At 37.7% G+C, this 21,595-nt stretch overlaps 1 protein-coding gene across 2 annotated transcripts in view; it reads right to left on the bottom strand.

Moving 5' to 3' along the window:
• The window catches only part of NFKB1 (nuclear factor kappa B subunit 1), a 54,280-nt gene that overhangs the window by 10,771 nt on the left and 21,914 nt on the right, over positions 1–21,595 (bottom strand). For both annotated transcript variants that reach the window (XM_072118651.1, XM_072118660.1), the window contains exons 5-14: positions 21,195–21,293; positions 17,322–17,470; positions 16,226–16,380; positions 10,930–11,088; positions 9,411–9,515; positions 8,424–8,515; positions 7,492–7,630; positions 7,123–7,269; positions 5,451–5,528; positions 1,712–1,849 (exon numbers count right to left, since the gene is read on the bottom strand). In XM_072118651.1, the coding sequence (XP_071974752.1) occupies positions 1,712–1,849; positions 5,451–5,528; positions 7,123–7,269; positions 7,492–7,630; positions 8,424–8,515; positions 9,411–9,515; positions 10,930–11,088; positions 16,226–16,380; positions 17,322–17,470; positions 21,195–21,293 (1,261 nt within the window). The remainder of the gene's footprint in view (positions 1–1,711; positions 1,850–5,450; positions 5,529–7,122; positions 7,270–7,491; positions 7,631–8,423; positions 8,516–9,410; positions 9,516–10,929; positions 11,089–16,225; positions 16,381–17,321; positions 17,471–21,194; positions 21,294–21,595) is intronic.

Below are 21,595 nucleotides of genomic sequence, written 5' to 3'. Positions count from 1 at the left end.
AAGATAAGTTAGATGAAAGTTTACCTTTCTGTATGTAGATCTGTGTCCCTAGTGCCATGGGAGTGGCCAATGAGGAGGGGACTAGGGACACAGTTCTGCATGCAGAAAAGTTTGATCTAACTTTTTTTTTTTTTTTTTGGAAAAAGCCAGATTTACAATAAAAACTCTTTGACAATGTGCACACTTTTCTCTATGGAGACATGGGGAGCCTGAAAAAAAGGCTCCTGATGACAAGTTCCCCTTAAGATAGGACACTTCACCTACAATTACTATATATTTATTGATGACCCTTGAGTTGACCGATTCCTGTCGAGGACATAAAGAGAAAAATAATCACATTTTTCTCTAGCAGACCATGTGATGCTGTGCTGAGGCATAATGAGAAAGATGACAGATTACACCAGATTTGTCATACCCTGTGCACCATTTTGACACATTTGGTACCTTTGGACATATGTTATTTCTACTGAAAAGTTGTTCACTGTGTACATATGCGTCTATATAAATGCTGCATACAACATTTTTTCCTCTGGATTGGAGACATCCTGTGCAATAGTGGATGCCACTGACATCACAGGGAATTAGAGGGGCTTTGCAGGAGGCTGTTTACTATATACTTTATCCATAGCTCCCAACCGTCCCGATTTTGCCGGGAAAGTCCCATCGGCAGCAGTGAGCAGGGACCACGTCATCAGGTTCAGATCAGCATCTGACCATATATGGTCTCCAGGACTTCCCCAGACACAAGCTCTTTATTTAATTAAATTAAATAAAGTTTTGCCCAGGCTGAGATTCGAACCTGGGACTCTCTGCACTGTAGACAGGAGCCTTAAAGAGGACCTGTCACCTGATCAAACGCCGCAGTGTTAGAGTGATAGCGTTACCGGAAACCTCCGGTAACGCTATCAAACACTGTGGTGGGGTACAATGTAATTGTTGGACAGCTCAACGTATTCATGAGGGGGCGGGGTTGGGGCGTGGCCAGGGGCGGTGACTGCCGCCTAGCATGCGGGGCGGTCCGGGGAAGAGGCAGCGCCTCGGACCACCCCCTCATGAATACATCGGACAGCTTTGCAAGCTGTATGATGATTACACTGTACCCGCTGCAGTGTTTGATAGCGTTACCGGAGGTTTCCGGTAATGCTATCACTCTAACACTGCAGCGTTTGATCAAGCACTAGGAGCTGCTTACTTTAGTAAGCAGCTCCTAGTGCCGAAAATTTAGGTGACAGGTCCTCTTTAACTAACTGAGCTATAAGCCCAGTGATACTTAGTTACCAAAAATCCTTTATTAAGAAGTGTTATCTGCCACTGTTACACTGTGACACAGACTTAATGCACTGATAGAGAGGGATCTTCTCAGAGATTATTATTGTAATTATTGAGACTATTATTATTATTATAAATTTTATTATTATGGAGACGATTATTAATAATAGTAAAAATAATAATAATCATGCCGCCATTTTGTCCCTCTTTCCCTTTCACAGATGTTGGGAGGTATGCTTATCATATTTGATTAAAAGCAATAGTCTCTCCAACAAGCATGGAACTGCATTCTGCTTACACCACAATTCATGGAATGTATTTGCATATCAGACACAGACACACCCAGAAACATTAAAGCAAAATGTTTTTTGGTAAGAGTTGTGTACCCTGGTAAGAGTTAACATTAAATCAAAGTAATTTCTACTGATTTGTTTGCATTTACCAGGTACTTTGCAGGTTTCTACTTCCTCCCTTTGTGAGAGTGACGCCTCCATGTGCTCGCAGCTAGTTTCAGTCTCTTTTAACATGGAGAGCTCAGATTCCACCCCTTCCTGGTCTCCACTACAAAAGGGCTGTGAGGCTGTGTAGACAAATCATTTGCATATTAGATAATCCAAACACCAGGACTTCCTTATGTTTAATAACAGGTTCAACTGTATTTAGCTGACAGTGTCAGTACTCTGTTAGGACGTGCAGGAATGAATATGGAATTCAGAACATACAGTAACAGGAGTGTGTATATATATATATATATATATAGAGGAAATAGCGCAGCACACCGGATGTAGTAATCTTGTAGTTTTATTCCATGTTCAATAACACAAGCGACGTTTCGGCTACAGGTAGCCTTCCTCAAGCTTGTGGGCTTGAGGAAGGCTACCTGTAGCCGAAACGTCGCTTGTGTTATTGAACATGGAATAAAACTACAAGATTTTTTCACTTCATCCGGTGTACTGCGCTATTTCCTCTATATATACTACTAAAGGATTTAAGGCCCAATCCTTAGACGCTTGCACCCACCAACAAGACCTCTCTGAATGTGCTGCTTGGATTTTTCTATACGTATATATATATATATATATATATATATATACACACACAAATAATTTGGAATATTTAGTGATAATATGTAACTATATGCTTTGGCCACATGTAAAGCATAATTTGTTCACTTATCTCCCTGTACCTGTCTTCCACAAACTCCAGGTCAACAATATCAAAAAAGTAGCGGTCCTCAATGACAGCACATATTGGGTGCTATGGAATCATCAATTTACTGTATCTATAATCAGACAGTTCTGGACAGAACTGAGTGATAAAGTCCCTACTCCTCCAGCACCAATGGCCTCCTGATGTATCCGGCAGGGCAAATGTGCCTGGGGTAGAATTCCCCTACAGCCAGTGAATTTTCACTCATGAAACTTTGCAGGGTGCAGCGAGTGCACAGGTGTTGGACAGGAATGCCCCACGCCGGCCCACCCCACCTCTGCCTACACCCCACCTCTGCCTACACCCACCCCTTGGAGTGGGAATGGCGTAAAGGGGATAATTATTGCAATGCCTGGCAATATACAAGATATTGCGATTATTTCAGGGCTTGTACGCTAGAAAACTGGTGTTCAAGCCCTGATGAATCTCCCCCTGTGTATTGCTGTGGTGGAATACTGCAGCTTAGCTGTGTCCGCTGAGTAGTAACAACGCCACAGGGTGTAGCCACACGTTAAGTTTTTCAGATGCAGTTTTTGGAGCCAAAAGCAGGTGTGGATGATAATGTGTTGAGACAAATAATATAAAGGTGCTTCCCCTACTTTTACTCCATTCCTGGTTTGGGCATCAAAAACTGCATCTGAAAAACTGATCGTGTGGTCGCACCCACATCTCCTGATATAATTTGATGTGTAGGGGTGCTTGATGTCAGATTCCCAATGATATTTATATTTGTCTATTTATCTTTTGCCAGTAAAAAAACCTATTTTTACTATATAAACATGTGTCCTTACAAGAAAGAACATATTACTATACAAAGCTATATTTTTTGTAAATCTACCATCCACTGTGACTGTGGTGATCTACTTATATTTGTTATCCATGGCCTCCTTCCTTCTAAAATCGACAGTTAAATTTATGCTAATGAGCCAGAAGGGCTCTGGGTGGTGTTACCAGAGTCCCTCCGTGTTGTAGCATCACAGGCTGTTTTTCTGTCTGCCCTTTCTCCTCAGCACTTCCCCCCACCCTATGTCCTATTAAATATCACTGCAGCAGAGGATGTTGCAGCACACAGTGTAAGGGGCGGGGGTAGTGCACCACAGTGCATACTGTAACAGCCTGTAAGCTACTGTAAGGAGGGGCTTTAGTATTAGCATTATTAGCATAATTTTAGAAGAAAGGAGGACATGAATAACAAAGAACATTACCACAGTCACTGTGCCTGGAACTAGTGTCCCTAGTTTATCATGCTTGATATATTGGACGCAGAGCTGATGCCGATTTAGCTCGAGATTCGAGCTGAGCCGGCATTGGAATATACTGGGTGCAGCTGTAGCCAACGGCTGATACCCCAGTGTAACACCCGCGGTCGGAGAGGGCGTCGATTGTGGGTGTTTATCCCAAACAGTGTCAGCCTATGCATGGTAGCTAATACCCTGCAGTATATCTGTATTGCACGGTATTGTCATGAACAAGCAATCTGATGATTGCTTGTTCATGTCCTATGGGTGAACTGATCGAAAAGTAGAAAAAAAAATTGTTCTTAAATAAAAATAAATTAATAAAACTGCCCATAAGCCCCATAACCATATAAAGAGACATATAACGCAAAAAAAAGGCTAAATCATAACACAAACCCAACATATATAGCATCACCACATCCAAAACGACCCGTAGATTTAAAAAAGATCATTATGGAACCCGCTTGATGAACACAATCGAAAAAAATCTTTAAAAACCCACCAAAAATTATGATTTGAACCTATTTAATCCCACAAATAATGCAATAAAAAGTGATATAAAAAAACATATGTACTCCAGAATGATACTGTTACAAAGTACAACATGTCCCGCAAAAAACGAGCCAACAACCAGCTCCGTAGCCAAAAAAGTAATAATGTTATGCCACTTGGAAGACTGCGATGCAAAAATGATAGATAATTTTTCTTACGTTTTAATAAATTTTCCAAATAAAACCCTAATGTGGGGAAAAATCTAAGTAAAATGTGTCATCGTATAAATAAAAAGACGAAAAAAACAGTACTCGAATTGATGCTTTTCTGATCCCGCTCTCAAAAAAAGTTCATCAATTTTCAACAATAGGGGATACCAACCCCAAAATGGTAACACTGGAAAAAGCATCTCACCCCGTAAGAAAAATGCTGTCACATGGCCCCAATAATGAAAAAGCTAGATTTTATAGCCTACAAGTGGTGTCAATGAGGAAACTAAAATCCTGGCAGCTGCAGGTCCCTCCTTCCCTCTTGCGCCTTGCTGTGCGCCCATAAAACAAGTAACGGCCACAAATTGCATAACAAATTGTAAAATGGCGTTTCTCTTTTTATCTTTTGGAAATGAGTAAATTTTAGGGTAAAAGGAGCGTATAAATTTTACCATTTTGATTTAATTACTATAAAGATCTCAATGGGTTAACAATCTTCCTAAAATCTGTGTCTGATAGTTTAAGGGGTGCAGATCTGAAAATGGGTTGATATATAGGGGATATTTAATGTAAAATTTTCATTGAAAACAGTAGTTATCTCCAAAATAGTCAATTCTGAAAATATGGAAAAACGATATTTGATTTGTAAGCTGCGTGACCTCTAAATAAATTATGCAGTCATTTAAAAAATTATGAAAAATGTAGACATATAAAAAATGTTATTTGCCAACTTATTTAGGTGATAAATCCATCTGCCTGAAAACGCAATGATTTTAAATTTTAAAAATGGCAAATGTTTCAAAAAATTCATCATTTTTTTATCTTTAAAAAAAAACGTAAAACTTATCAGCCAAAATGTAACACTTAAATGAAGTACAACATGTGAGCAAGAATCTCATTATCAGTGTTCAAAAGTTATAACCATATAAATCGACACATGTCACAATACAAATAACGGGGCTGAGCATTAAGCTATAAACTGGTCGCGTCCTTAAGGGGTTACAAGAGCTGCTAGACTGAGATTGTATCTTACCTGTGTTGGAGTTCATTGTGCCATGGAAATTAAGTCCTCCATAACTATTTGTATAGTTGAATGAGGGGTAACTGTAACCTGCAAGTAAAAGTGAGTTCAGTGTTTATAATGTTTCTTGTATTTGCTCTGAAATTAGTTTTGTTTTTTGCTCATATTGAAAAAACATTGACACCGAAACCTAATTATGGTCTGCTAATTACAGAGGATTGTTCAGGTAAAAGCAATAGCATTGTTTTGTCGTCAGTATGCTATGTTACAATTCACATACATGATTAAAAGCATAGTAAATATATTTGTTTTATTTATAATAAAATTGAAAACTTCTGCACATTACATGTAATGTCATTCAATAGATTCTCCATTAATTGTAATGTTCCATAAATTGCTTAACATGTGAAGGGATAAGAAAAATAATATAAATAAAGTAGTAGTATGTAATAGTTAAGGAATTAGGAAAAGAATAAAGTGCAAGTCGTCATTGATAGCTATTTTAATGTGCATTCTTCAGTTACAAAATACAAGCTTAGACATGTATAAGACTGGAGTTTGAGTAGGAGAGAGCTATGTATCATCTTCCTACAATATTCCTGTGCTATGATTCAGACTTCTGGGATTTTATACTGTGTTTCTAATGTAACCACAAGCCTTACGATAATACTATATGAATACACACAAAAGGGGGATTCATCAGAATTGTCTGAGAGCAAAGCTGTTCTAGTTGCTCATGGACACAAATCAGAACCCAACTTTAAGTTCTGATTGTGCGTAAAAGTTTGACCAGACACTTCAGATAAATCTCCCCCAAAGAGTCAAATTTATTAACACTGGCTTGTATTTCTAGCTTCTTGGTTTACTTTGCTCCAAACTTTTGTTACACGCTCTTGCATTTAAAGGAAACTTGTCAGCAGAAATGAACCTAATAAATCCCTTCGAGCACCTTATCAAGCAGAATACATTCCCCAGATCATGTTCCTTATTTGGCCCCGGATGGTGATATCATACATAAACTGAACATGGAAGTGCTAAGGAAATTAGTAATGTAAAGGAGGCAGAGTGTTCCATACTAAAGTCAAGTTCTCCCTGCTGCCGTACACCTTCTCTGACTCAAGAGAGTCTGGTATTGTCATCTAAGGGAACAGAGACATCAGTCACAGCAGAGGAGAGGCTCTGAAGTAGGGAGTGCTTGACTTTAGCGTAGAGCTCTCAACCTTCATTACTTTATAGAACTAAGTTACATTTATCTTTTAAGTTGATATTATAGATGATACCACCATTATGGGTCATGAAACATGACAAGGAATTTGTAATCTGCTGGAAAAGGTATTCCCTTTAAGGCACAACCTTTCCATAAAGTCACCATTGTCTAGGATAGAACAAAAAGTGTCTTAAATATAAAGTTGATCATGTATGTTACTTTTTGGGTATGGAATATGGAATACATCATGATCATCAGGATCCTAAGAAATTAAGTAGTCACATTTATATTGTACAACTTCTGGCTGTTAGCTTTGCACTGTTACTAAATGTGTGCAAACATTTCCAAAATTTCTTCAGATTAAAAATGTTTTTCCAGTATATGCTACACTTCTTACAAAGTTTCTGAACATCTTATTGAAAAAACACGATCGAGACACAAAAAGTAAATATATGGCTTTCATTAGGTTTCCAGTACCTCCTCCTGTGCCCGAACCTCCAGCTCCACTTCCATAAATGCCACCAACACCCCCTCCTCCTCCTCCAGTTCCTGTCCCACTTCCACCAAAGCCATCAGAGAAGTTTGGCATAAGTTTCAGGCGCTTTCGTTGAACTTCTTCTTTGTCTAAGTTAGAAAGTGATAATAGAACAAAAGTCTTAAAAGCCGAAAACATAAGAGCGAAATATGAAAATGACGAAAAATTAGGTGTGCATGGCTGTATAAGAAAATACCAGTTATTGATTACACCGGTAAATGGTGAGACAAAGATGCTCAGTATTTTATAATAAGAGTAGTTTATACCAAATTAATTGGTATTTATATGTCAGAATCATTTGCTCCTCTTACCTTTTATTTCTGGATAGTAAAGAAATGGTTTGGGTTCACTAGTTTCATAATCAGATTTTCTTCGAAGCTGTACAAATACAGAGGCAGGCCTTATAATGTTCACATCCTTGTACTTAGGAGTTTTGAATACAATGGCAAACTAAAAGAAAAATAACAACATGTGGGTCTGATTTAAAATATTCTGTATATCACATCAATTTATACTGTACGTTAGATGTTGGTTTGTCATTCATAGACATGAGACCAAGAGCAAATATGAAAGCCATCTTATCAACTAATAGGGACAACTGTAGTCTGGATATTTCTAGCTTAAGAAAATCATTATTTCAGATAAAGGAGTCATTGGGGGTCATGTATCTTATCTCTGTTTGTTTTGGCCAGTTTTTGCCTGTCTTTTTTCCATCTGCTATTTGGTAATTTAATCAATCTCATTTTTTCCTTGTGTTAAATGGGATTTTTTTAGATCTCTTTTTGAGACATTTGTTCACATGTCTCAAAAATCTCACACAAATGTCTCAAGTCAATTAATTAAATTTTCTAAGTTTTCCTTAAGTATAGTTTCCTCTGGAGTTTTTTGCGGCAAAAAATTTTTTTGCTAATTTTTGACAATTTGAATTAATAATGTTATTTGCGACATTAAGCACATGTGGAATAGAAGATAAATGTTCTTACTGACGAAAAACAAATATCCGGCGGACATTGCATTTTTCCCCTTTTGGGGACATTATGAAATGTACCCAAAACAGTGTAAAAAATAAAGAAAAAACAGGAAGAATAAAGATAAATGACTTCCACTGAAAGCAGTTCTCTCCATCATAGACCATGTTTCGTAGCCACCAATCACTCGCCCAGTGGGATTATCTATTTATTATCTATCCTGTGGATAAGTGATAAATATTGTTTGCGGGGGAACCCCTTAGTACTATGCATACCTGTCTGTGCACATCTGTAGGTGAAAAGTCGCCAAATCCTTCCCAGATATGTCCATTTTCATCCTCTTCATAGAAACGTACTTGAATATCATCTACAGCATGCAATATGCAAAAATATTATAATACATAATATTTGTGCATTTTTTTGTTCATTAGAATGCCTTCACATTCCCTATTCTTTGACTACATGTAATTTCCTTTTTGCCACAATGTCTCTAGTGTACCACAAACATATAAAACTTTCAACCTCTCTCCCAAGCTTTCTGGGAAAGCTTGCTTGTCTCTTTGCATAACACTTATATACAGATATGTGCAAGAACTTTCACTTCTCTCTAAGTTTGTTTTAGGAATCTGTCCATGCTATATGGGCATTCTATGACCCTGTAGAAAAGTAATGGAGCTCCCTGGATATTATGTGGCATTAAGTAGGCAATCTGGGCAACATTTGCCTCTTTGTGGGTATAAATTGGCATTGTTTTTCTGAAAAATTGGAAATACACTGATTTATGTGAACTTTTTGGCACCATTTCAATATGAAATTTCATAATTGAGCAGCATGTTTGTTCAATGGTTTGGTATACTGTCTCTGGGTGCAATTTTTGCCATATTTTCCAGAGCAGTATATTGTTTTATGGTATGGAATAATGTCTTTATGTGCAATTTTTACTAGATTTCATTAGGTTGTATACAGATAAAGTTGGAGTTTACAGGTCACCGTTAAGCTATAAACATGACATTTTACTTGACAACACATTAAATTAAAATGTGTCTGATTCAAGGAAAACTTGTTACATATCTTTAGTAATATTCCTTTTTCTTCAAGCTATTCTTGCCCTATATTCTACCCTTGTAGCTTATTAAGAAAACTGTTAAAAAAATGGTGTTTATTTTGTGTAGCATTATAGCACCTTGGAATGTTCGTATTGACGAATATCACCTTCAGAAGATTTAGCATGAGTTCTTGTGAAACTAGAAATATGTACTTACCTTTTTGAACTTTATCACACAGAAGATAAATCTCTTCGCCTCCTGTAACACAGCCAGAAGTTCTATCCATCCGCACAATTTTTAAATTGGATGCATTGGGTGCTTCTATAAAACAAAAGGGAGGGAATAAGTTTATACAGTTAAAAGAATAGGGATATGAGGGACATTTATAAGGGCTTGTTTGCAAATTTTCTGGTGTACAAGCCCTGAAATAATCGAACTCGACAGGCATTGTGATCATTTTTCCCTTTACGCCACCTCCATGGGATTGGAGGGATGAGAAGGGGGGCACGGCCAGTGGTGGAGAGGGCTGGTGCGGGACATTTGTGCCCTATGTCTGCACACTCATTATAGCCTGTGACTGTACAAGCCATGAATGGTCGCTGATATTGGTGCAATTCTACACCAGGCAGGGCCTGGCACAGAACTGTACCAAAGTGCTGCCAAATTCATCAGGAGGCCAGTCTCCTTGTGTATCCAGTGGTGTATGATAAACGGCTACCTTAATTGCTAAATCCTCTGTAAGGAAAACTCTTACTTCTTTACCCTAGTCAAAGGCCTCTCACTCAGCCCAAACCCTACACTGTACTGAAGAGGAGCAACCACATTCAAACAGTGCCATCTACAGTTGTGAATCAGTTCCTTCTGGAATGCCTTTTTGCTCAGGGCCTGTTGAAAGCCCTGGAACATGAACTCCATCATTCTGTGCCAAGGAACACTATGATTTGCCATGCGGTTCTTTATGGACTGTTCCAAGGCACCCACACAGGGGGCTATCTAGGATGCCTGGTGTCTTTATGAACTGCTGTGATGAAATTAATTCATGTCCCCTAGATAAGGTATTATACCTACTCTGTTGAGGGCTTCTTAATGCTTATATACATAGGTATCATTATTCAGAACACTGAGGTCTCAATGATTGTGTCAATGATTGCTACCACAAATAACCTTCTCTAGGGACATACTTTATTTATGAATTATCTAAAACAGTAAATTCCACAAGTTTGACTGAATTTTACATACAGTGGAGCTATGGTATATACATTATATCCCATTCCAAGCTCTATATGCAACTACTTTATGAAGTAGTTGGCAGGCAGCTGGCAAGGAAAGTCAGACTAGGCATGGGAATGAGGAAATTGTGCAGAGGATGATGGGATATAGAGTTTTCACGAGCCAACTGGTAATATTGGTACTACCCTGTAGATAGAAATTGCACTTCTACAACTTCTATCTACCTATACTTGTAGAATTTAAATTTCAGAAATAATCAAGGATCAATTTTGCAACTGATCCAGAGACAAGTATTTCTTTTTTTAAGTGTGTGTGTGTGTGTGTGGGGGGGGGGGTGTAATTCCCATATGTCTGTCTGCATTTATGAAATGATTCTATGTTTAATTATCCAATTTACCTAAATGTGAGATATGCCATCCAGCTTATGATAAATCAATCAATTCATTCTATTGTTTCCAAACTGTATTGGCACACATATAGTATAGCATACCAGAATGCTACTTACTACTGTCAAATATGGGAACTGAGAGGACAGATTCAAGTCGTCTTGTAAAACCCCCGTTGCTGTCTGGCAAGAAAGCTGTGAACATCAGGCGTACCACACTGAGGTCAATGTCCTTCGACTGTTGGTACGCTGCTTGTCGAATCAGGTCTCTTTCCCGCTCTGTGACACAAAACATACAATATAATTAAATGAGTAGAAAAACAAATACAAAACACATTTAACCCCTTAAGGACCCCTTAAGGCCTATTTAGGCCTCTAAGACAGGGTCCCATTTTTCAAATCTGCCTTGTGTCACTATAAGTGGTAATACATTTAGAACAATATAAGATATCCAGGGGATTTTGAGACTTGTTTCTTGTGACAATTTGTACTTAAAATTGGTTTAAAAATTTAGAGGAAATCTTTAGTGTTAAGTTATAAAAAAAAAAAATGAAAATTTTTAAAATTCTTAATCTTCAGAATTCTCCACATTTGAAGCATATTGTTATAGCAGCCAATTTAATTCATAACTTACATTTCCAAAATGTCTACTTTATGTTGGCATAGTTTTCTAAGATTCTACGTATTTTATTACAATGTTATGAGGCTTAGCATTTGGGTGCCATTTTTCACATTTTTTGGAAAATGAATGAAACCTGTATTTAGATGGACCTGCTCAACATTCAATCGACTGTGAGAGGCCCAAATAATAGTAAGACTCGTAAATTACCCCATTATGGAAACTACACCCCCTCAACATATGAAAAAGCAAGCATGTTAATTAACCCTTAAAGTGTTTTATAGAGGTTATAACAAATTGGAGGTGCGTTCTACAAATTGTAGAATTATGTATTTTTGGACAATACATTAATTTTGGGCAGAAAATTAAACATTCACAAAGTATTAAATGACAAAAAGCTCCACAAAGTTGAATACCCAATTTCTCCCGAGTGCACTGATACCCCATATGTGGTGGTAATCTTCTGTACGGGCGCATGTGTATTTGTGTTTTTTATACTTTATTAAGTCTTGGGAAAGTATTAAGTATGGGAAAGTGACATTTTAGGGGCTTATATTTTTATTTATTTTTTATTTAAATGTTTTAAACTTATTTTTTTTAAACTTTGTTGTTACTAATACAAACAGAGGCACAGGGGATCCGATCTTTAGGGGGAAGACCGTTGCTTCTGGTGCCAGCTCTGTTAGTGAGCTGGTGCCAGAAGCAGGACGTAACATAACATCCTGGTGCGGGAAGTACCTTCCCGTAGGGACATACTATTATGTCCTTGTGCGCAAAGGGGTTAAGTAGGAATAAGTGTGGCAAATTTATTTAGCTAAAATATATGTATTATACTGGTTACTATCAATAAATTGAAAGCCAAATAAAAATTTTATTAAGTGAATACAAATTTCATTTATACATAGTGTAGAGGCAGTTAGATTATATTTCATTTAAAGGAAATCTACCATCAAAATCAAACATGGATAAACCAGAGACACAGAGACAATCATAGACCAACTTACTTCTAAAATAAACTTTTACACTTATGCTACTGAGCCTGAGGGGTTACGGTGGGTGTTTCCAGAGCCCCTAAAGTGCTGCAGTGTCACAACAAGCAAAATATGTTTTCCTTCCCCTGCTCTTTCCGTCCTCCTTCTGCAGGGGGAGGGAAGTGCAGGGGGAGGGGAGACCTGCTCTGCTCATTGTAACAAACAGTGGAAAGACATCACTGAGAGGCCCTGGATACACCCACCAGAGCCCCTCAGGCTCATAAGCATAATTTTAAAAGTTGATTTTAGAAGAAAGAAAGCGATGGATAACTAATGTAAGAAGATTACCACAGTCATGATGGATTTTCTATACATTAATTCCAAAAGGAAATATACTGTGGATTTGTGATAATGCATTTTGTTATTCCAGTTGTGCTTATTCAAAAACTTTACTTGTTTAATGGCGTAAAAAAAACTGCACAGCGGACATGAACTGCAAACTTTAGATCAAGGGAAAACCCTGGGACTAGTTGGGTGCGGGGAATGTCAGTCAGAAGTTGGGATTCAGATTCAGCTCAACCCAAACCCCCCCCCCCTGGCAAATAACACCTGCGATCGGCTTTGCCTTTGGAATTTAATGGGTTAATATCGGTTATTGGTGCTAGAAATTATTGCGGAACCAACTGGGATGGGTGGGAGGGCTGGTTCCATTGTAATATATGTTAATACAGTTTTGACTCTAAAGTCTAAAAGGGTTTATCAAGGTTTTTTTTTTTTTTAATACTACCCATGAACTAAGAATGTTATAGCCAAACATAAATATAATTGCCTCTTTAAAGTGTAACTGCAGTTTGATATTTTTAATATTATGTTGGTTGGAGCGATGTAAACATTTTTCAAATAAACTAAGCTGATAAAAAAATCAGCTTAGTTTGTAAAGAATCAGTTCCATAGAGCATGTCTATGGAGGCTGACTAAAAGCTTACATGTAATTTCCTGTGCTTGTTTATATAGTTCTGAGCAGTGAGGATTAACCCTTTCTGCTTCCCGTCTCACTACAGGATTCTACAGTATGTGCACTATTTTCTAACAGAAGATCTTATCAATCCATGGTCAGCCATGCTCTTTCCTTATGTGAAAAGTAAGTGTAAGTAAGAGGCAAGGAGAGAAACAATCATGTTAAATAGTAATACTCATAGAAAACTTTAGCCGGAGAGATAGCAGAAATGGTTAACATTTACTGCAGGATTTCTTTATAAAGTATATTAGAAAAATGTTCACTCCACCCTACACAATTTTAAAAATTATCTCAGGTGACAGTTACTCTTTAACCCCTTAACGACTTGGCCTTTTTTAGTTTTTTCACTTCCATTTTTCACACCCCACCTTTAAAAATCTATAACTTTTTTATTTTTCCACATAAAGAGCTCTGTTATGGCTTATTTTCTGCGTAACAAATTGCACTTCGTAGTGACGGTATTTAATGTTCCATGGCGCGTACTGGGAAGCGGGAAAAAAATTCCAAATGCAGTGAAAATGGTGAAAAAACACATTTGCGACGTTTTCTTGTGGGCTTGGATTTTACAGCTTTCACTGTGTGCCCCAAATGACAGGTCTACTTTATTCTTTGGGTTGCTACGATCACAGGGATACCACATTTGTACAGGTTTTATAATGTTTTCATACATTTAAAAAAATTAAAACCTCCTGTACAAAAATTTTTTTTTTGATTTTGTCATCTTCTGGCGCTAATAACTTTTTCATACTTTGGTGTACGAAGCTGTGGGTGGTGTCATTTTTTGCGACTTTTGATGGCGTTTTCATTGCTATCATTGTTAGGACTGTGCTACCTTTTGATCACTTTTTATAAATTTTTTTATATTTTCCAAAATGGCAAAAAAATGTCATTTTTTACTTTGGACGCTATTTTCCGTTACGGGGTTAAACGCAGTGAAAAACCGTTATTATATTTTGATAGATCGGACATTTTCGGACGCGGTGATACCTAATGTGTTTATGATTTTTACTGTTTATTAATATTAATATCAGTTCAAGGGAAAGGGGGGTGATTTGAATTTTTAGGTTTTTTTAATATAATTTTTTTTTTTTAAACTTTTTTTTACTTTTACTTTAACTATTTTTCAGACTCCCTAGGGTACTTTAACCCTAGGTTGTCTGATCGATCCTACCATATACTGCCATACTGCAATATGGCAGTATATGGGGATTTTACTCCTCATTCATTACAATGTGCTGATAGCACATTGTAATGAATAGGTTAAAACGAGACAGCTTCGGGCCTTCGTGAGGCCCGATGCTGTCATGGCAACGGATCACCGCTCCCCGTGACGTCATCGGGGAGCGAAGATCCGCGCCAAGATGGCGGCGCCCATGCGGCGCCATCTTTTTGAAGCCTCCGGCAGCATTGCCGGAGGTGATCGCGGTGAAAGCACCCGCGATCGGTGCTAGCACCGATCGCGGGTGTTACCGGTAAGCCTTTGCTGCAATATGCAGCAAAGACTTACCGGCTATGGAGAGGGCTCGACCCGCGAGCCCTCTCCATGCACCGGGACCCGGCGCGCGCCGTACTAGTACGGCGCGCGTCGGGAAGGGGTTAAAGAAAATATAACAACAAAATCAAGCATGGATAAACCAGGGGCACATACTCATAGATCCAGGTAATCTATTAGTAATCTTCTTATTTTTGTTATCCATGGACTCCTTTCTTCCAAAATCAACTTTTCAAAATTATGCTAATGACCCGGAAAGGCGTATGCAAATGGAAAATGAGGTTCAATGTGGATAAATGTAAGGTTATGTACCAGGGGCTAATAATCCACAGGCAACATATGTCCTTGGGGGAGTAAATCTGGTAGAGTCTCTCGTAAAGAAGGACCTTGGTGTACTAGTAAATCATAGATTAAATAACAGCATGCAATGTCAATCAGCTGCCTCTAAAGCCTGCATGAACTTGTCATCTATCAAAATTGGTATGGACTCTGTACAGGGATATAATATTACCACTGTACAAGGCATTGGTTCGGCCTCACCTGGAATTTGCCGCCTAGTTCTGGGCATTAGTCCATAAAAAGGATGCCCTGGAGCTGGAGAGGGTTCAATGAAGAGCCACAAAAATGATAAGGGGTATGGAGGGTCTTAGTTATGAGGAAAGATTAAAATGACTGTCAATCTGTGGAATAGGCAGCCTCAGGCGCTGGTCACAGTAGGGACAGCAAAGAGTTGCAAGAAGGGCCTAGATGCCTTTTTACATCTAAATAACATTGACGGTTATGTTATATAGAGTTGTTTCCTTAATCCCTTCCTCATCCAATCCCTCCCCTGACCTTGATGGACATGTCTTCGACCATATAAACTATAAAACTAGATCATTTAAAAAGTTGATTTTAGAAGGAAGGAGGCCATGTATAACAAATATAAAATTACCACAGTCGCATTGCCGGGATCTATGAGTAAGTGTACATGGTTTATCATGCTTGATTTTGATGGTAGATTGTCAACAATAAGTCATTATTGACTGCTTTGATGGACCTCAGAAGTTTACATTTGCTGGTCTGCACCCAATCAGGCCATAAAGGTCATATGCAATAAGTGTGAGCACCACTGCAAGGCATAAGTACTCAGCATAGATTGCAGAAGCAGAAACACAGTAGCGTGGGATTAAACAGTTATATACATCCTTGTTCTACTTATGGTGAATAAAAACAATAATCAAATGATTTTTCACTAAGCAGTGCTGACACAATATAAAATATCAACTATAACATGATGATAACCATAAGTCCTCTATTTACCATCTGTTCCTCACCTGTTAATGGCCTTTCTGCTGAATATGAATAAGTTAACTCAGGGTGAACCAAAAGACCAGCATTATATCCCTTCTTAAAAGCATCTATCATACGCGTCTCCAGTACCTCCATCACCTTTTTCTTTGTTACATGAAGAATTCCTAAGTTGGGAAACCTATTGATACACCAACATAAAAATAAAATATTTACTTAAATTTACTGCTATCAATACAAATATAACATAATGTACCGAAAATATAGCATGTGCTTTATCAATATATAAATACATTTTTTGTAGTATGTGTTATTCATTCATGCAGTTTTTTTTTTTTCTACCCCAATTTTACAATAGCTACCAAAGTAATAGTTCTGCGGTAAAGAAAAAAACTATTGCAACCTTCTCCTTCATGATAAATAAAATGACATACATTATTCATTTAATATCACCGGCCATAAACAATTTGATATAGGCATCTAAAGGAGAATTTGAAGGAGATTTTGTACTGGGAAAAGATGGATGTTTCACACAAAATAGGTTATTCTAGAAAGTACATTTCATACTCTTCCTGAGGGAGCTTATAAATCTGGAAAAATCTGGTGGCAGGCTCCCTTTAAGGACCTAGCAACAGGTGATCAATCATTTTTTGCATTTTCAAATCTTTTATGAGAAATAGGTTTTCATTGCTTGTAGACGGTTTTCACACAATTCAATTAAGTGTACTATTAGTTTTGTTCCAGGCACGTCCTATTCAAATGCTAAAACAATAACAATTTAAACATAATCATATTTATGCCAGCACATGCACTGTGACAACAAATACCACTGTGAGATGGAATCCATATAAAACACTTAAAACACTGCTATATGTACACAGGCCTTAACATTTCAGAAATTGGGTGTGTAAATATCAGCACTTGCAGTCATCTAGTGTGGGAAGTGTGATGTCACAGCACAAAAACCTCAAATGAATGTCATGCATATGTGAAACGTGCTGTGGTTTGGAATATCTGAACAAACCAAGCATATAGGCTTATTAGTTATTTCCTGCTGTCTTGTACTTTACATATTTGCCCAGAATCACCTGTAACAATACAGTAAAATAAAGAACAGCTCACCCAACAATATTGTCTTTAGGTCCCACATTTACTGAGCAGATTCCATCTTCACAATGTTTTCCCACTAAGCTGTGCGCATGTAGCCGGACATCTTTTCCATTGGTTACCAGCTGTACTATGATTTTGGCTTGGCCAACGTAGTTGTTTATCTGCAAGAGTTACAAACAATAATTTATAGACCACAATATAAAATAAGTAGGAAATCCTGTAAATCCGATTAATAATCCTGTAAGACATTTTCTCTCAGGGAAATCTGAGAAATAGAGAATAGCTTGTAAAATTTTGTGCTGACCTTTTTAATGCTGTTGTTGTTAGCAATGTACCTGCAACCGTAACTACTTTGTCAGCAAAGCTCGCTTCCACAAAGGTGTTATACAAGCAAAATCACTGTTTTTCACAATCCAACCCCTATACAAGGATCACTAGGCCACTTTCTTTGCTTCTTGTCCAGGAGTAGGTGATGACCTGCCTATGACCAGGGGAGTAACTAGGAGAGGCAAGGTCCCATAGCAGACTTCCCATATATATATATATATATATATATATATATATATATATATATATATATATATATATATATATATATATATATATATATATATATACACACATATTTATTCACTCTTACACACATACGCATATATATAGAGTATATCATATATGCACAGACATACAGTGCCATATACAGAAGTACAAGCAGTGAGACAAACAATAATAGGAAGGCATAAGTATATTCCTTTTATTATTTTTAAAGTTCCCCTCCCCCAGCTATATATAAAAAGTTTTATATACATGGAAACCCCTTTTAAGTTAAGGGTCACGCCAAAGGTCAGGGAAGTAATTCAAGAGCATAAACAAACAACAAGCCAGGGAAACAATCAGCAGGTAGAATACACAAAATACTTCTGCAGGTAATAATGAGCGACTAAACTTTATTTTTCAGGCACCTTTCCAGTGTGATTTATAATTACTTTAACTGTAATTTATGTGGAGGAGAGGGCAGAAGATGCGCAGGCACGTGGGAATCGCTGTTCACCAGTAATGGTGAGGAACCTTTTGATCATGGCCAGAGGAGGGAACAGGAAGCTGTGGTCAGAGCTACAATACATCCAATCATCTACCACCATACAGCTAAAAAAATGAAAACATGGAGAATTTCATTCAGTTTTTCAAACTATTTTTGGGATTTATATATTCCCATTCTATTCTCCAGTACCGTACAGATCATTGTATAAATATACAAATAAAATAATTGAACCGCACTCCACAAAAGAAGCATGCACGCTTTATTTTGGTGATAAGGTTATCTCTTATTCACCTATAGAAAAAGTTACTTTATCTAAGGCTGAATAAAAAAAAACACTTCACCATCACAAAGATAATTTGGGAAAGCTTCTTTATTACACTGGAGGGCTGCTGGATTATTTCACACACAGGGATTCTTTGGTCAGGTCTGTTGAAAGATCCAACTGCATTGGGATTGGATCCCTTTTTTAACCCTACCTGAACCTTTGTTTTCCAGAGTAGAAAATAAAATATTACAGAGTAATATGATAACAAAAGGCTTGACGGCCCTGCTTACAAGATCTTACCATCTATTAGACATCTCAGGTATTTGGTATTTTTCTTTAACTGTTACTCTTTATTTACAAACAATACAACAGTAAAATGCTGAAACAAACAAAACAATCTGCAGCAATTCCAATTACTTATAAGCAAAACATCTCATGCACTATAAAATAAGAAATGGTACAGAAATAGAAATAACCCAAAATCTCTGCACACTGACATGTGTAAACAGTAGCTTCAGAATAAATTGGTGCATCTGGAAGGCAGCCAATGCATTTCTAGTTCTCTGTAATGGAAAGTACACTAACCGGTCCATGGAAATTCCCAAATCAACGTGCAACAAATGAAGCTGTAAGTAATAAATGCTCTGGCCATAAATATGCTCTAACGTGAAAGGGATTCCATTAGATATATTAGGGAGAACTCTACTGTTACACTGCATATTTCCCTATTATTACAGACCAGCTGTAGTACCTGGTGTCTCCCAGGATAATATATAATAAAAGTAATTTGCACATGAGAATTACAAACCAAAGATAGAAATTGTATTATGTAAAATCAAAAAGTAAAGTATTAGAATCATTTCACATCAAAAATTCAGCACCACAGATATGCAACACAGATTAACTGAATGATTACCCAAGTAATGTGAAATACTTTATTTGCAATTCCGGAGGCCTAATGTTAAATGACACACTCAGCTTTATATATAAGTTGATAGCGGTGTCCAGCGCCACCTCAAGACAGCGGGCCTGCTGCCTTGGGGTTAAGGTGATCTCACAGAGATGGTCACGGTTGGGTCAGTTAGTAGATTAGTATTAAAAAAATTAAGTTTCAAGAAGAGAGAGGACATGATGTTAGAGACAGAGAAGGTCACTAGTCGATGTTACGTGCAGAAGTATACAGCTGGGTGTCATCAGCATAAAGATGATACTGGAAACCAAAACTGCTTATGGTTTGTCCAATGGGGGCAGTATAGAGGGAGAAGAGAAGAGAACCTAAGCCCTGAGGAACCATGATAGTAGAGGAGAAGAGAGAGAAAAGGAAACACTGAAATTGCAGTCAGAGAGTGGTCAACAGTATTAAATGCTGCCGAAAGATCCAGAAAAATTAGGAGAGAATAGTCACCTTTGGATTTAGCAGAAAGGAGATCACTGGAGACTTTAGAAAGAGCAGTTTCAATAGAGTGCATAGTATGAAAACCAGATTATAGGGGGTCAAGGAGGGAGTTAGCAGAGAGATAACCAGTAAGATGAGAATAGACCAGGACTTTGAAGATGAAAGGTAGATAGGAGACTGGTCGGTAGCTAACAGCATTGGATGGGTCCAGTGAGTTTTAATAGGAATGTTAAAGTCTTCAATGATGATGGTTGGAATTTCACAGTATAGAAAGTGAGGGAGCCAAGAGGCTCAGTGGTCAAGGATTGATCGGGTGAGGGCCAGGAGGACAGTATAATACAGCCACACAAAAAGAAAATGGGCAGAAAAGCCTGTGGGTGTGGATCTCAAAAGATGGGAAGATGAGAGAGTATACAGGAGGAATGATCAGGAAAGCGCATTGTGGAGAAAGGAGTATGTCTACCACTCCTCCCTGCCTATTCTCAGCTCTGGGGCAGTGAGTAAAGTGTAAGGCACCATAGGACAAAGAAGCAAGGGAGGCAAAGCCATCCATGTTTCAGTAATGGCAAACAGGTCAAAGGACTTAGAAAGAAAGAGGGCATTAACAGATTCCAGTTTTTTGCATTTATTGCATTCCATAGGGCACATAAAAAAGGAGTTATGGGAGGAGGAGAAGTTGAACAGGAATGGATATAAGAGAGACAAAAGACGCTTCGGAGATTTATAATAGGAACTGTTTTATCTTTGCCATTAAATGATTTAATACTCCACTCACTTCCAGAGTAGTAGTCTTTTATCTGCCACTAGATTATCTCTAATACTCCAGTCACATCCAGAAATGTTATATAATTTCTGCTACTCCAGCTACATCCAGAGCGGCAATATTTAATGCTATATCATCCCTAGTGACTGCAGCTATAGATTTTTCTGAAGTATCAATCTTCTGTTATATCAGCTTTGTTACTCCAATCACATCTAGAGCTTAAGTCTGATAACAGCAAATAATTCTTGAGTCACTTGTGATGTAGAAGAAGTGACATCCTGGTACCAAGCCATCAGTGCTGAAGACTGGAAGCCTAAGAACACATTCATTTTTTCGGTCAACTCTGCTTCAGTGCTGTGGGGTTTCTCCAAGATTCACCTTTAGATCTTACCTTCATTTAAGTCTATCAACAAAAATCTAACCTTAATTTGTGGATAGGATTTCTTGTTTTTCTCACTAGAAGCTCCAGGAAGTCCACCATGTGAAGGTCCTTCACACACATATCGAAAACGAAAGCCTCTCTGCAAAATAATAAAAATCTAATTTTAAATACAATAATTATTACTAATGATGTATATTTTTTAAAATGTAACTATTGGTTTTCAAAAGTGCTAATGACAGGTATCATTAATCACTAATTTTGCATTGCTAATATAAGAGGGATCTTTAAAAAGTTTCTGCACTTTATTCAGTACTTCCAAAGGTTAAAACCTTGTGGCAATGAATCCAGACTATCAATTGGTAGTTCCTTAAACTCCCATTTCATTTGTCTTAGGGCTTTCAATGTGTGGGCTGCAGTGTGGATCCAGGCATTGTTGTACAG

Source organism: Engystomops pustulosus, chromosome 1 (genome assembly GCF_040894005.1).
Source record: "Engystomops pustulosus chromosome 1, aEngPut4.maternal, whole genome shotgun sequence".
Lineage (NCBI taxonomy): Eukaryota > Metazoa > Chordata > Amphibia > Anura > Leptodactylidae > Engystomops > Engystomops pustulosus.
This window is presented reverse-complemented; position numbering and strand designations above follow the sequence as displayed.